Source organism: Lepidochelys olivacea (assembly GCF_965140295.1).
Source record: "Lepidochelys olivacea isolate rLepOli2 genome assembly, chromosome: 22".
Taxonomy (NCBI): Eukaryota; Metazoa; Chordata; order Testudines; family Cheloniidae; genus Lepidochelys; species Lepidochelys olivacea.
Window position 1 is genome coordinate 21,098,366 of NC_140432.1, and position 14,846 is coordinate 21,113,211.

The 14,846-nt window shown below is 48.3% G+C and overlaps 1 protein-coding gene across 1 annotated transcript; it reads right to left on the bottom strand.

Annotated features, from left to right (window-relative positions):
* Positions 1-3,537: 3,537 nt before the first annotated feature.
* On the bottom strand, positions 3,538-13,408 carry LOC311511344 (T-cell surface glycoprotein CD3 gamma chain-like). The gene is made up of 5 exons (XM_084611861.1): positions 11,948-13,408; positions 7,360-7,563; positions 6,279-6,410; positions 5,180-5,223; positions 3,538-3,946 (listed from the first exon to the last, which is right to left on the bottom strand). The coding sequence occupies exons 1-5, from the start codon at positions 12,000-12,002 to the stop codon at positions 3,884-3,886; spliced, it is 498 nt and encodes a 165-aa protein (XP_084467987.1). The 5' UTR covers positions 12,003-13,408; the 3' UTR covers positions 3,538-3,883.
* Between the last annotated feature and the right edge of the window lie 1,438 nt (positions 13,409-14,846).

Below are 14,846 nucleotides of genomic sequence, written 5' to 3' on the forward strand. Positions count from 1 at the left end.
TGTGATTCATTTCACAGCCCAGACAGGAACAGCTGCTCTGGATGTGCAGTGGGTCAGATCCTGCTCCCAGCCACACCCTTGTGATCAAACTGCCTTCCACAGGGCTGCCGGCATGAGTAACCATCATCTTCCCCACTTGTCATCTCACTGCAGTGTCTCTACACAGCAGCCTACAAACTGACCCGTCTCCGTCTTCTCGCTTGGCTGCAGTTGTACCTACAAACGCTGTCAGCATCATGCCTCCTTAGGCCAGAATTGCACAGAGAAAACCCCAGCGCCACATAAAGGAAAGAGGCGAATAAGGGAACTGACCCTTTCAGATTTGCACAGTTTCTCTATGCCCTGCAGTAGCAGGCTCACTCCTGGATGGAGTTATAGACACAGAGCAGGTCTGCAATGGGTGACCAAAGTCTCTTCCCAAAGCAAAGGATGGTCTCAAAAGCTGTGATTTTGCCTGGCCCATGGTTGCTGCTTCTCTGGCACAAGCGGGGTGGCCGAATGTGGCCCCCCAACTTAGGGACCAATAACATTTGAATCCTGCCACTTATTAGTAAATTACATCTACTTGCCCCACAGTAATAGCACTTCACTCCTGGCATTTTGGTCTCATGTTTGTCTCCTACACTAGCTCTAGTGTCTCCATATAATTACCCACCTATCACTATGTGGTGCCAGGTAATTACATGACCCTAGAACAGCTGAATTAATACAGGGGCATTTCCTCCATGTTAACACAGCTGGCAGCTCTCTGGTGCTCACTAAAATGTGTCACCCAAATGCTTAGAAAGCCAGGAGGAGATCACGACCCACAGGTGTCTGCGACCCGCACAGGGAGGGTGACCTGGTTTCTGAGGTTTTTAACTGCTTGCTGTTCCCATCTGTTACTTGCCTCCCATTCCGCCCAACAGTGAGAACTGTAATAACCTGTAAACAGGCGGTTCTATTCAAGGGCAGGGAGGAGTGGGGACCTTTGGATGGAGAGGACCGCGAAGCACTGGAGCAGTCAAAGCTGTTGCTGAGCAGCTGTGTTCCAGCAGCTGTAGCCAATAGGAGAGATGGAAAAGGCTTCATAGGTTACATCTAATGCATCACATGGCGGAGGCATGTTTGTCAATCCAGACACTGTGTTCTACGGGCATGCAGAAAACTAACCTCTGTGACATTAAGGAGCCCTGCAGTCAGATCCTGAGACACAGGCCTCCCAGACTTTCCTAGGAGGGCCAAGGAATCTGTCTATCCCTGCTTCACACCCCATTGGGTGCTTTTGGGAAGGAGGAGAAAGGCACTTATGATCCCGTAGTGTTTCCCTGACCAGGCAGCATGATTCCCTCCCCTGCACATGTCCTTTCCACACTGTAGGTGTGGCATGTGGGACAGGAACTGTGTGCCCTGATGGCTAAAGAGGCCCTGCTAACATGAGGCCTGTATGTTCCAGGCTGCTTTCCAAAGGCCAACACTTACAGACATCGAGGCAGTGCAGGTGCTGGGACTCGGCTGCTTTTTGCTCCGTCACTCAGTCCCTCTTGTTCTCTAGCCTCAGGCTCTCGACGCTTGGCCAGGCAGCTGTAATCATGTATCACAAGAGCAAAGAACTTTCCCCAAGAACAAGCAACCAAGGGGTTAAACAACTGCTCCTGGGATCCTAGAGAAATCCCCAGGACTCCGACTGGCTCCAACCTGGCAGGAGAGCTCTTACGGGGGCATGCTGCTCAGGAACCTAACTGCCACCTACAGCTGGGTCCCCAGAGGGTGCTGGGTGAGGATACAAACCAGCCAGGGGGTGGATCTAACAATGCACACACAGGACACTTGGACTCACTCGTACCTGGCCTGAGGCCAACCCTGCTTGTCTCCTGCTCCGAGGACACGCTGCGGTGGGTTCGTGCTGCCCTGACCAGCCCATCATTCGCCTCCCCTCGCTGACCAGAGAAACCCCAGCCAATTCTGCCCCTTCACCACAGCCCACAAAGAACGTCGGGCCAGAGTGCAGGAAACAGGCCTCTGCTCAACTAGACAGGGCCCTGGGCAGATGCTGGGCAGGGATTTCCCTGTGACTGACACAGGGAAGACAAACACCTGACTTCTGCTCTGACACACCACCTGGCCTTGGTGAAGACCCTGCCCCTCTCTACCCCTCAGTTTCCCCATCCGTAGAATGGGGCTTCCATCCCTTGCCCACCTGAAACACTACACTATTATTTAGGGTCACAGAGGGCAGAGCTGGGCCCCAGCTCGGAAGAAATCCCCCATCCCAGACTGACAACTGGGCCACCAATTGTAATCACCCTGAGAGGCAGGGTTGGAGTGGGGCAACACCATGCCCTAAGACCTTTAGTCTGCTTTGTGGCTTGTCTCTTTAGCAGTGTCCCCTCTAGCCACAGAAACAAAAGGGCTAGAAGTTACCCTCTGTGGGCAATGGGAGGAGCAGGCTGACCAGCGGCATCCCCAGAGCCCCCTAAGGTGGAGGGGGGCTGAGCAGACTTGGCTCGTTTTGCACCATCATCCCTGCCTGTTGACGGAGAGTGCTCTGCCCTGCCCCCGTCGTGCGTGAGCAGCTCCTCTGCAGCTTGTTTTGCTCTGAGCTCTTGCTGTTTCCGTTTCCTCCTCGGCCACAGCACACCCATATCTGATCTTGCGGGGAGCCTGTATCAGCCCCTTCTCCAGCAGCAGCACACCCAGCTCAGAGCACCCACAGGTTTAGTGCTGATGGTTTGCCACCAAGCGATCAGGCCAGCTCGCAGCCTGGGTGTGTGCTGGGGGAAGGCACTGGCCGTCGGGGCCTTGACGGCTTCAGTCGGAAGTGGAAACTTGCACACGTAAAACCAAACTTATTTTGGTACAAACAACTCCCCCCAGCCCCAGCCAGATCACAGGGGGCGGAGGGGCTGTCCTGCACTTTGCAGCCCTCTGATGGAAGACGCTGCAGGAGGGCCCGGTCTTACTGACACTCTCAAGAACTGTGCCAGGGCACAAGTAGGTCTAGGTGCACCATTAGGGGAGCAGTGTGGATCAAGCTGCTGCGGTGCAGTTCGTGCCAGGGGGGTGACGATATTCTCCCCACTCAGAGCGATTCTCCCCTCCCCAAGGATTTATAAAGATGAAACCCCCACAAGGTGGGCCAATATCCCCAGCCCCCAGGTACAGGGAGTGGATTGAGGCGCAGAAACGAAGGGTAAGTGACTTGTCCATGGTCTCCCAGCACTAGGAATGGGAACCTGGGCCCTGGCTCCCAGCCTTCAATGAGCCACAACACCCCCCCTTCCTGCCACAGGCACTCGCAGACAGTTTATAGTTGCTTGGTGTCTCTCCCCTGCCCCCGCTCCCCAGCCTCAGTGTTTTTCTCCCACACCATGTTAACAACCACCAACTGCTAGCCCAGCACAACCAGTCTCCACACCCAGGCAGAAGCCCCCCACCAGTTCGGCTTGTTGCACTCGGGAAGGGCCCATTACTGTTCAGATGGGGTCCTGTCAGACAGGACACTCCATCAGCTGCAGGCCTGCCTGCAATGGCAAACTTGGAATGAGGACAGCTAGGTAGGATTCTGCTCCTCTCACCAGCCCGGGCAAAGCCTCTTTATTGCCAAAGCAAAAGCATCACAAAAAGCAGAGAGCTCTACGAGCCCCCTCTGCACTGCAGGGAGCCAGAGGGATTTCAGACAAGCAAGGCCCAGGATCACCTGCGAGCAGAGATCATCTATTTCTTAGACACATTAGTGAGACACCCATCACCATGGTTTCTGGTCACCGAGCTGCAGAGTGAAGGCTTTGTTGGCCGCATCGAAGGCAGCAGGATTCCCCAATATTGTTGGCTCCCATGTGGAAAAGAGACAGGATAAAGGGCCAAGGGTCACAGTTGATGAGCCCCCAGGTGCTCTCCCTTCTCATTTGCGAGTCCTGGTAACTCCTAGTCGGCTGTACTGCTCATTGTCCCGCTCACCAAGGGGCTAGGAGGAAAGGAGAAGGTAAGGCTGCTTTTTAAAGTGTTTCTCTGCTATTCAGAGTCTTACACTGCACCCACCACCATGGTATTTGACCCCACGAGTTGGGAGCTTGGGATTCTGATAGGATAAATGGGCACAGACAGCACCTCCCATATCCTCTGCATTCAAAGCTTCAGTAGGAAACAGGCAGCCTCAGAACAGAGGAGATGTTGCCTGCACCCACATATCACAGCCCAGTCCCTGAGTTCCCAGTGAGCAGAGTTACTTATCTCAGAACCAGCTGGGAGGAGGAGGCCAGCCAGTGCTGATTTCCCACCAGTACCTGGTCAGCTCACTTCTCCATATGCTAGTTCATCTTACTGTTGCTGGCCTTTCCCTGCCCTCTCCTGCAATGCTGGGGCAAAGTAGCTGGCACCAGTTTCAGGTGGTGGGGGAGCAAAAAAAATGATACAAGCAAATGAATCAGCCTGTGCACATCTGGGTATCTGTGCCTAACATATGTCTGGGGGGAGCCTGTGCCTGGATGTGTCTGTGATCTCCCAGACAGGTACTTGGGAGCGCACTGCTGCTTTAGCCCTTCCTGCCCCCACTACTGCAGGCGCTCTGCACAGCTCAGCCTGCTTCAGTGAGAAGGCAGGTATTTAATCTCAGCCTGAAAGTATGAGAGGCAGGGAGGGGCACCTGGGGCTCAACCCTCAGGAGGTTGTCACTGTGCAAGGGCAAAGGGGTGGTACAATTGGCTTAAGCAGCCAGCTAGGCACTCCCTGAGCTTAAGCAGCCAGCACTCTGCAGGGGTGCTGGAACCAGGGGTGCAGCAGCACCCGCGGCTTGATGGGGTTTCCCTCACACGCAGGGTTCACAGTTTGATTCAATTGCTCTCAGCACCCGCACTGTAAAAACTGTTCCAACGCCTCCGGCGCCCTGTTCCAGCCGCAGGGCAGGAAGTGGGAAGGGGCACAGCCAAAGGGCGTCCCAGCAGCAGTGTGTGCACTGGGGCCAGCTGCTCCAGGATGATCATTTACACCTGGCAAAGAGGGGGTGCATCACGACCAAGTCAGACCCTCCCTCACTTCCATTCACCCTGGTGGGAGCATTCTACACCTGCTCTGTAGAAATCTAAATCACAAGCAAGGCCCGGGGCCTCTCCAGGCCCTAAGCGATCCCTCCATACACCAGTCCGGATTTCCGAGCACTAAGGGACGTGAAAGGCTGGCCCAGCAACCCCTCATCGCTCACCTGGTAGAGCTGCTCATTGGCGATCAGGTTCTGTCGGTCAGAAGCTAAAATAAATCAAGCAAAGGTCAGTGGGAAGCTCCAGGGGAGGGCAGCATTTTCAAATGACCCCAAGTGGTGATTTTCTCTCCCCCACTCTGCATCTTGTACCCACCACTCACACCTGCACAGCACGGGGTCCAACGCCACCAGTCTGACTCAGGGGCATTTCATACCCATCCCACACTTCCTGTGCATGGATGGTAACAGCGACACCAGGTGCAGGGCAGCGGGCCCAGGACCCCTCTCTGCTCTCCATGGACAGCTGGGAACACGTTGCTTTTGCTAAGCATAGAGTTTTGTTCACACTACGCCTGTTCTGCTAAAATTTCACTTATTGCTCCCACTAGTTCAGCTCCGCCAGTGTGGCGCTGTTGTCAAGAAGCAGCCAACATCTACTGGTGTCACTGGGTCAATAACATGGTGCTTACAATGCTGAGAGCTACAGGAGCCCTATCTACACTAGGATTCCCACTGTCCTGTCTGTTGGGAGAGGTAAGCTAGCAGTAGCAAAGGTGGGAAACTATTGCACAAAAGCCAAATGTAGGCATTCCCTTGAGGTTTACCCTAATGTGTCTGCCCAAAATTTCACCTCTCCCCAACTGTGCTCTGTGTTGGCTGCTGCCCTCCATGCCAGGTATGGCTGCATTCCCACATGCTGACTACACAGTTTGTGAAGTACTCTGAAACCTGCAAAATACAGTGTCTCCTGCTGCTACCCCCTGGCTCAGGCAGATACGCACACGCACAGATGACAGTCTCCCATAGCAACATGCAGACACACAATTACACGCGCAGACACCCTCACACTCCCTCCCCACAGGCTGACATGCAGTCCTTGAGTCATGCATGTCGGTGTCATGTAGGAGCTCCAGGCACCAAGCCAGCATCATGTGCGTTGAGTGTGATGGAAAGACCCCAGGGATACTGCACAGCGAGTCCTGTCCGACCAGCCATCCTTCACCCTGGTGTTAGTGGAGATGACCAGACACTCCCTGTTCCTGCGCTGGGCAGCAGAAACACCCCTCCCCCGAGCTGGACAGAGGGACCCCCCCCATCTCACCTCGTAAGAGACGGCCACTGTCTTGGCCGGTGATGCAGTACACGGCGATTGCCAGGAAGACCGTGGCGATGATATCAGCTACCACGATCCCTGAGATGGTGGCTGCATCCAACTCGATGCAATTCTGGCACACTGCAAAGCCACAGACACAACACAGAGTACTGAGAACCGGGCACAACTCTCCATGCCCCACACCCACCCGTCACCTGCACAGCAGCACAGGGAGCAAGCCAGCAGGAGAGCCCCGGAGGATTTCTCTGTTCCCCCTACAAGGCCTCTCTGCTGCCCAGTTAGAAAGAGAACCCCCCTAACACACACACATTCCTCTGCTCTCCCACCTCTAAGCCCCACTCAGCCAAAGGTGACTGGACAGGACCTCCGAGGGAGCCTACCAGCACAATGCTGACCAAACAGAACAGTCACTGCTCAGCAACTCCCATTCTCTGACCAAGGCAGGGCTCGCAGCCAGCAGTGGGAGAGCAAGGTTGGGATAGGGAAGGGAGCAGGGTTTCTGGTGTGTCAGGCAGAGCACTAGCTCCACCTGAGCCACAGGGCCGGTCCAGAACGAGCTGCAGAATGGGCGTGGAGTGAATCAGCTCAGCAATCATGCAGTGTGCATGGCGACCCAGGAACCACCCACGCAAACAGGCACCTGCCCAGGCACAAGTGCACATCTTAGTGCCTGCTGCCCAGAGGCCAGTTTTGAACACTGGGGCCCCAGGCCCCCACAAGGCCCAGTCTGAGAAGTGCTGAGATTTCTGGCTGAGCACTGAAAGTTAGAGTTCAGAGGTGGAAGAGCCCAAGCAGATTATCCAGTCTCCTCCCTCCCCTACTGGGCCAATGCAGGATGGTTCCTTCCAAGACACACAGCCTGGGGGGAAATTTGGGGACAGAGAAACACACACATCTGCCACTGCTGCAGCCTTACAGAGAGCTAATAGAGACATGGCAGGTGTGTTTCACAGAAAATTTTGAAAACTTTAGTTTCCAGAACAAGGCCATTCTTCATCCCAAAAAAAAAAAAAAAAGTTTGGAGTTAAAAATTCCAGCCAGCTCTAGTTTTTTAGACTGGTGAACGTACTTCGGAAATACACTTGTAGAGGACTGGAATTATGACACACATAAACTCCTCTCGGGTCATTTGCTTCCGCGCCCAAATTCAACTCTTCTCCCATTCTCTCTATTTGAGTTCCATCTTTCCACCAGGTTATATTGGATTTCAGGCCTGGAGCCCCCTCACACTTCAGGACCGCGTCACGGCCACGCCTTTCCACCTTTATTTTTGCTGTAAAACAAAAACGAAGGCTGGGAAGTGATAGGTACAAAGCAGCCTAGGGGCTGAGTTGTCATCGGTAACCGAGGTTCAGAACAGAGGTCTCTTATACAAGCACTTAGAAAGGAGCCATTTCCCAGTGAGACAGAGATGGCGTCTCATAGAAACCCCTGAATAAAGGTGTTCAAACTGAGAAAATATCCCTGATAATGCAGTGATAGCTATAACAGTCAGTTATAATTTAGGTATACAATTCAGTTTATAGCTACATAGATATAGATATATAAAACCATTGATTATATTAATAAATCAATCATGTTGTTATATTGTGTCAATTATTCGCAATAAATAACAACTCTGGGCCCGATTCTGCCAACACAACTCCTGGGACAGTGCCTACTGTTGGGAGTAGTCCTACTCGCCCCTATGGAACTAGTGATGGTCGGAGTAAGCTGTACATCCATAAGAAGTGTTTGTAGGATCAGGTCCTTAATTAGCAGCATCTAATATCATTATGCAGTACTTATTAATATAATATTGCAACTGACATTTTATCAGGGAGATTTTCACTCAGGCACAAAATAATTTGGCCCAGCATCCTTTGACCTGCAGTAAATTCTGGGTGTGGATGTGAGGCCCTGATCCTGCACACCCTTAAACACAGGCTGAATGGTAAGTGAAAGGGTTTGCAGATTCCGGGCTATTAATAATTAGTGATGGCAGCCGGAATTTTTTAACAAGTTTTTAAAGTAAAAATGGTGCAGAGATCAGCCAAACCGGTTCGCAAAAGATAGTTCTGTGGTCAGCTCTTTAACTGAAAACTGATTACAATGAAAACAGTGTAAGATTCACAAAATGTGTCTTCTGTGGGGGCAGGGTCGAGCCCATGGGGATTACACCCCAGCCTTCAGAACACAAAATAAAGTTACTAGGATTGTTGTTGTTTGAGCACTGACAATGAGAGCAGTGCAGCGCATACTGCAAGGGCCGCGGCAACACAGAAACAGCTGAGAATTTGGATTACACCCCCTCCAACACACACACACACCATTTTTCAGTCACCTCCAGTCGAGGAGTCTAATTCCTGTGCTTGTTTGTGTTTGTAAATCAGGTAGTTCTGTGTCTGCTACTTGCACACTCAATTGTCACCAGTTCAAAAACGCAGCCATAATTATTTGGAGGTTCAAAATCTTTGACTGCACAAAGATAGGCTGGCTTGAGGTCTGTCCCTATATTTATATATGTATTATTAATTGCTTATATTCAGATTGCAATTATATTCTAAATTATTATGAGATAAATACATTTTATTGCTAAAATAATTATTAATCAATAGCTTAATGGATATTAAACTGCCTGGAGTGGGGACTTTGTTCACTCCCTTTTCTGTGCCATGCTTAAAAACAATAATCATAATTTCATTTTTAAAAGAGCTCAGAAAGAGGCTTTGAGGAACTACACAAACAAATATTGAATAATAATAATTAAATACATTGCTACGAACAAAGCAATATCAAAAGGTAACTGCAAACTAGACATTCAGTTAAAGAGACAGCTCCCAACTCAAAAATCTCACTTCTCTGTGGAGCTTTATTCACGTCAGATGACTGCAGCTGGAGAAGATAAAAAGATGTTTTCTCTCTCTGTTTTTGAGTTTGCAGTGTTTTAAGTCAATGAGGTCCTGTGTGAACGTAGTGCACTCACTGCAGGGTCGGGGTCTTAATAGTCTGTTTCTCCTCTTCATGAGTCTTTCACGTGGCAACAGGGGCAGAACTGGCCCAAACAGCTTCATTCTGTAGGCTTGTGCTTTTCCCCATTAATTGCACTGATTACCACAATGTTGGGCTTGATTCGGACTTCACTTGCATCAGTTTTGCCCTGGAGTAACTTTGCTGACTTCAGTGGGGCTGTTACTGATCCACACTGGGGTGATCAGGGATCAGAAGCGAGACCTTTACATTCATTGTTGGACCAGTTTGGACAATTGTCAGTTCTTGGTTTCCCCACTGGACAGGACTGAGAGCGATTTGTCCATCAGCCCTTATGGTGACAATTCACATGCTGGACTGGATTCTGAGGCCTCATATCCCATGAGTGAGGAACTGGCTCTTTTCCGTTATTCGCTTTTCCTGCTCTAAGCTGCTGCCTAGTATTGCTCCGCACCCACGCTCAGGAAGGCAGTTCTGAGAGGCGTGGGCCCAATCCTGCTTCCAGCGACGTCAATAGGAGTGATGCCATCAACTGCAGTGGGGGCAGGATAGGGCCTAATGTGAATCAGGGTGCAGTCTGTCCTACTGTAAGGCAGACTGGGCTTGTAACAGGCACTATACAAGCTAGTAAGTCACCATCATGGGCTTACCTTATTATATATGTCTCTTGTAATGTGCTTTCTTTCCTTGGGACATGAATCGATGCCCTGCTATTCAGAATGATTACTACAGAAGTGAGCATGCTGCACAGGTGAAAGGTATGACACTGACCGCCCTAGAGACTGAAGCCTTGTGTTTATCCCCAGAGCAAGCAGGGCATAAATAATGACCACCTGTGCCCCCTCCAAGTCCCCCTCCCTCCCCAATGAGCTCTAATACAAACATGGGATGCAGAGTCCTGGATGCCACGGTTATCTGTGAAATAGCCACCCTCTGTGACTTTCAAGAACAAAATGTTTCCTCCATCCAACCCTGATCAAAAAGGGCTTTAAATGAGTTCTGTACGTTTTTTTACCTGAAGTCTCTTGTGTGACCACACCTGAGGGGAAAAAGAAAAAATGTAATTTAGAAGTGTCACAAACCTTCCTGCTTCAGGAAATAACGACAGGACATAGGAAGAAACCGGCCAGTCTCAGCGAGAGGATACAGGGCTATCTGGGCCCCTGCTCAGACCAGGCCTGGCAATTCCTATGTTCCTGATTCCATTTAGTTATAAAGACCAACATCTTCAAAAGTGGCCACTGATTTTCAGTGTCTGGTTTGAGCTCTCCGGGGCCTGATTTTTAGCAGCGCTGAGTACCCACACTTCCAACTGAAATTAATGAGAGCTGTGGATACTAAATCAGGCCCAGGTTGGCTGAAACTGGGCACCCAAAAATTGAGTCACCCAAATGCATTGGCCATGTTTTAAAATGTAGGCTTTAGTGATTCTAGAACTCGCTACCCAATCGGCGCATTGGAGACCAACTCCTTCATCGTTGTGGCTTACGGCTCAGCGATCCACTCAAACTTTTTTCCAGGGCTGGATTGACTGAAGGGAGCATGCCAAGGTTTTTTGGAGTAGGGGAAATCTATTTACATGGCAATAAGGAACTATTTGTTTTTAACCTTTGTATGTGCACTTAGAGCCTGTCAAACATATGTATTCTATAAGTCAGATGAAATAAAATGCAGATGTCTCTTCAAACTCAAACATATAAACACATTTTGCACAAATCAAAGATACAAATATTAATCTAATCTAATTAATTTAAAATAACCTTTAATCTTTACCTGCACTCAGCAGAGGTGCTAAATGTTAAAATTTCACCATCATTTGGGATGTGTTCAGCAATCACGTCCCACGTTTAGAGCCATGAACAAGAACGGATAACACAAAGGGGCAAAACATACCCAACGCATACTCTGTGCAATTCCTCTGATTGAAATAGTGTGTAACTTAGGGCACAATGTGGCCCAAAGTTCCACTAACACCAACAAAACACATCACAAACCTACTGACTACATCTGAAGAGAAGTGAGGCTGCATTAGGCAAAAAAACACTTGGGGAAAAAGGGATTGCTTCCCTTTGTTATATGTATGCACTTTCCAGTGAACTCCACAAACTTTACACACTATATAATATTAAAAGAGATTAAAACATTGTATGGCTTATTTGCCTAAAATGATACAACTCAGTATGGTACAAGGCTGCTACAATTATCCTTGGTCACAATATTTGAGTTTGTCTCACAGAGTATTTAAAATGATCATCTTTTAGTTACTTGCCAAACTATATCACCACATGGTCTTTCCCCCCCTTAAACTTTGTGAGTGAGCTTAATGTTCACGGAAAGCACAAACAGCAGAGATGGAAAAGGCCCATTAGGTCTTGTTGAGTCCATCTCCCAGCCAAAAAACAACCTCCAAAACCAAATCTATATAATACAGATAAGAATGTATTTCTTAAAAAGCAGCTAACAAGTTGTGTGCCAGCCCTAACTCTCACAGCTTTGCTTGCCTATCCATCTATCTGGCTGTACACCTTCCCCCTCCATTTATTTGTCTGTGTTCAGTCTTACAGATTGTTAGCTCTTCACGGCAGGGACTGTCTTCTTACAATGTCTTTACAATACTGAACACATTTGGGGCATTATGGTAGTAAAATAGTAATTAATTATTAATAATGCAGGATTGAAGATCTTACCTTTGATGATAAATCCGACCATTATTACACTGACCAGATACCCATGTCTCCCCATGGTCCTTCTCCTTAACACTAAAATGCAACTGCGGTTATTTCCTCACTAGTTTAGGAAAAATTACTTCACCCGGTTTAAAAATCTAATTCAATCAAAGGTATCTTTTCTAAACGGCAGAGAGATGTGAAACCAGTATCAAGAGCCTTCTCAGATGTTGGCAACAGGAAGCCTAGGGGTGGAAGCCTCTGTCTTCTTTCCCCTAAGAACGTCAGCTTAAAGACGTCAGGGTTGTTACCGAAGTTGTTTCGCGGTCACCAAAGTTGCTACCAACGCAGATCAGGGCACAGTATTCAGTTGCAAATAAAAGATTCTCCCACTAAAAACAAAGAAGGAAAATTGCGCCTAACTTGGGCATCTCCACAAAGTAGCCATAGTGCAGCTACCTTCTTTAGGTCCAATCATACCCAATGGGCATTTTCTCAGGTATAGGATGAGCTGAATTACACAAGCGTACTGTAAAAATATCTGTGGCCACCTCGGACTTCAGGGTTAACACACAGCCCTGCCACTCCAACTTTCTCAGCTGCAGCAGGGATAGAGTTCAGGTCCTGCTGCTCCAGAAGCATAGGCTAGAAGGGAGCTCAAGGAGAACTGCTGTTAGAGGTATAAGCAGAGGTATAAGCTGTGACACATGAAGCAGTTCCTACTCTATCCAGCACATGAGAATAGTGCATATGCACACTAGCTAGCTCATACAATATTCTGGTGGTATCTAAGCACAATTAACTTAGTTCTTTGACTTTAGGATTAGTGCAGCCATTTCCCACCAAATGTGTTTGCTTTAATATTATTGTTGCCCACTTTTGTGTTCAGCAGTGATTCCCAAGAAAGCCCTTTGCAGCAATATCCATAGATTCATAGCCCAAATGGGATCACTGTGATCATCTACTCTGACCTCATGTGTAACAGGCCAGAGAACTTCCCACAAAATAATGACTGTTTGAACTAGAATATCTTTCAGAAAAATATCCAGTCTCGATTTTAAAATGGCCAGTGATGGAGAATCCACCACGATCCTTGGTAAGTTGCTCTAATGGTTAATTACCTTTACTATTAAAAATTTACATGTTATTTCCAGTCTGAATTTGTCTGGCTTCAACTTCCAACTGCTGGATCTTGTTATAATTTTGTCTCCTAGATCGAACAGCCCATTATAAATATTTGTTCCCCATGTAGGTACTTCCAGTCTGTGAGCAAGTCACCCCTTAACCTTCTCTTTGTTAAAATGAATAAACTGAGCTCTATCCATTAATATAAGGTATATTTTCTAATCTTTTCATCATTCCCGTGGTTTGTTTCTGAACGCTCTCCAATTTATCAACATCCTTCTTGAATTGTTGACACCTGAACTGGACACAGTACTCCACCAGTGGCCACAACACCAGTGCCAAATACAGAGAAAATACTGTTTGTGACTAGCTTACCAAGAGATCACAATTACCATGTATCAGTGACCTGTCCTCTTCATTATTTACCACTCCCCCATTGTTGTGTCATCTGCAAACTTTATCGGTGATTTTATGTTTTCGCTCAGGTCACTGATAAGAAACGATCCCTGCGGGACCCCAGTAGAAACACACAATATTGAAGTCCAGGTTCTTCTCACTGTGCTCCTGTGATTCCTGGCAGTCATGTCTGTGCCTGCAAATGAGCAAAATACCTACTTATTTGCAAACCAAGCCAGTGTTTTATTAGAAATGATTTGTGTTGAAACAGTTCCACCTCGTGGGGAATCATTTTTAAACCAGAGTGAGAACTCTGTGAAAACATTGTACAGGACTTTCCCTCTGTTCCTTTTCAGCTGCTACACAATTATTAAAATAACCTAATCAGTTTGTGCGGGTGATCTCAGCTTTGATGAGCAAAAATGATCTGGGTGGGGTCAGTACTTTGAAGCAAGTCTGTTTAAGGAAAACCCACGCACTACAGAAAATCCAATTTCTGATTAGCTCTGTATGTGGTCCCTGAGTTAATAGAGAACCCACTGATCCACCACAGTACTAGGAGATGATGGGCTGAGTTTCTTAATTCGGGTGAAATGTAAAAACTAAAGGACCAGATTTTCAAAGGTATTTAGGCACCTAAAGATGCAGCTAGGGACCTGGTAGGATTTTCAAAAGTGCCTAGGCACCTGATTTCCAATGGCTGCCTGAATACCTTTAAAAATCTAGCCCTAAGTGATAAGGGCCTTACCACTTGAGATTATTAACGATACCTTGCCACACTGTAACAGTAACTGGTGTCCTTGTCGAATTACAATTCAGGATGCCTAATGGTGTGTATAAGGGGATCCATAGCCAGACAGATATACAGAGTTCACAAAGCCCTTTGGATGAAAAGTGATCTCTAAATAGGGCCCTACCAAATTCACGGCCATGAAAAATGCATCACAGACCGCGAAATCTGGTCTTTTGTGTGCTTTTACCCTATACTATACAGATTTCACAGGGGAGACCAGCGTTTCTCAAATTGGGGGTCCTGACCCCAAAGGGCGTTGTAGGAGGTTATTTTGGGGGGGGCATCATGGTATTGCCACCCTCATTTGTGCATACCTTCAGAGCTGGGTGGCCAGAGAGCAGCGGCAGTTGTCCGGGCGCCCAGCTCTGAAGGCAGCACCCCGCACAGCAACAGCACTCTTCCATCAACACAACTGCATCTCCCTTAGGTTGACAAAGCTATGTCAATCAAGGGAGTGTTTTTCCACATCCTTAAACAGTATAGCTATTTCAACCAAACGTTTAAGTGTAGCCCAAGTCCTAGGGTATGTCTACACTATGGAGCCTACAACAGCATAGCTATACCAACCTAGCCTCCTCCTGCAGGCAGCCTACACCCACAGGAATT

Bases quoted from the DNA above. Each gene is read 5' to 3' on its own strand.
- LOC311511344 (XM_084611861.1), bottom strand. From the start codon at position 12,002: ATGGGGAGACATGGGTATCTGGTCAGTGTAATAATGGTCGGATTTATC. The intron at 7,564-11,947 runs GTAAGATCTTCA...TTTGTTTTACAG, and splicing joins GGTCGGATTTATCATCAAAG to CAAAAATAAAGGTGGAAAGG. The intron at 3,947-5,179 runs GTGAGCGATGAG...CTTTCCTCCTAG, and splicing joins CCAATGAGCAGCTCTACCAG to CCCCTTGGTGAGCGGGACAA.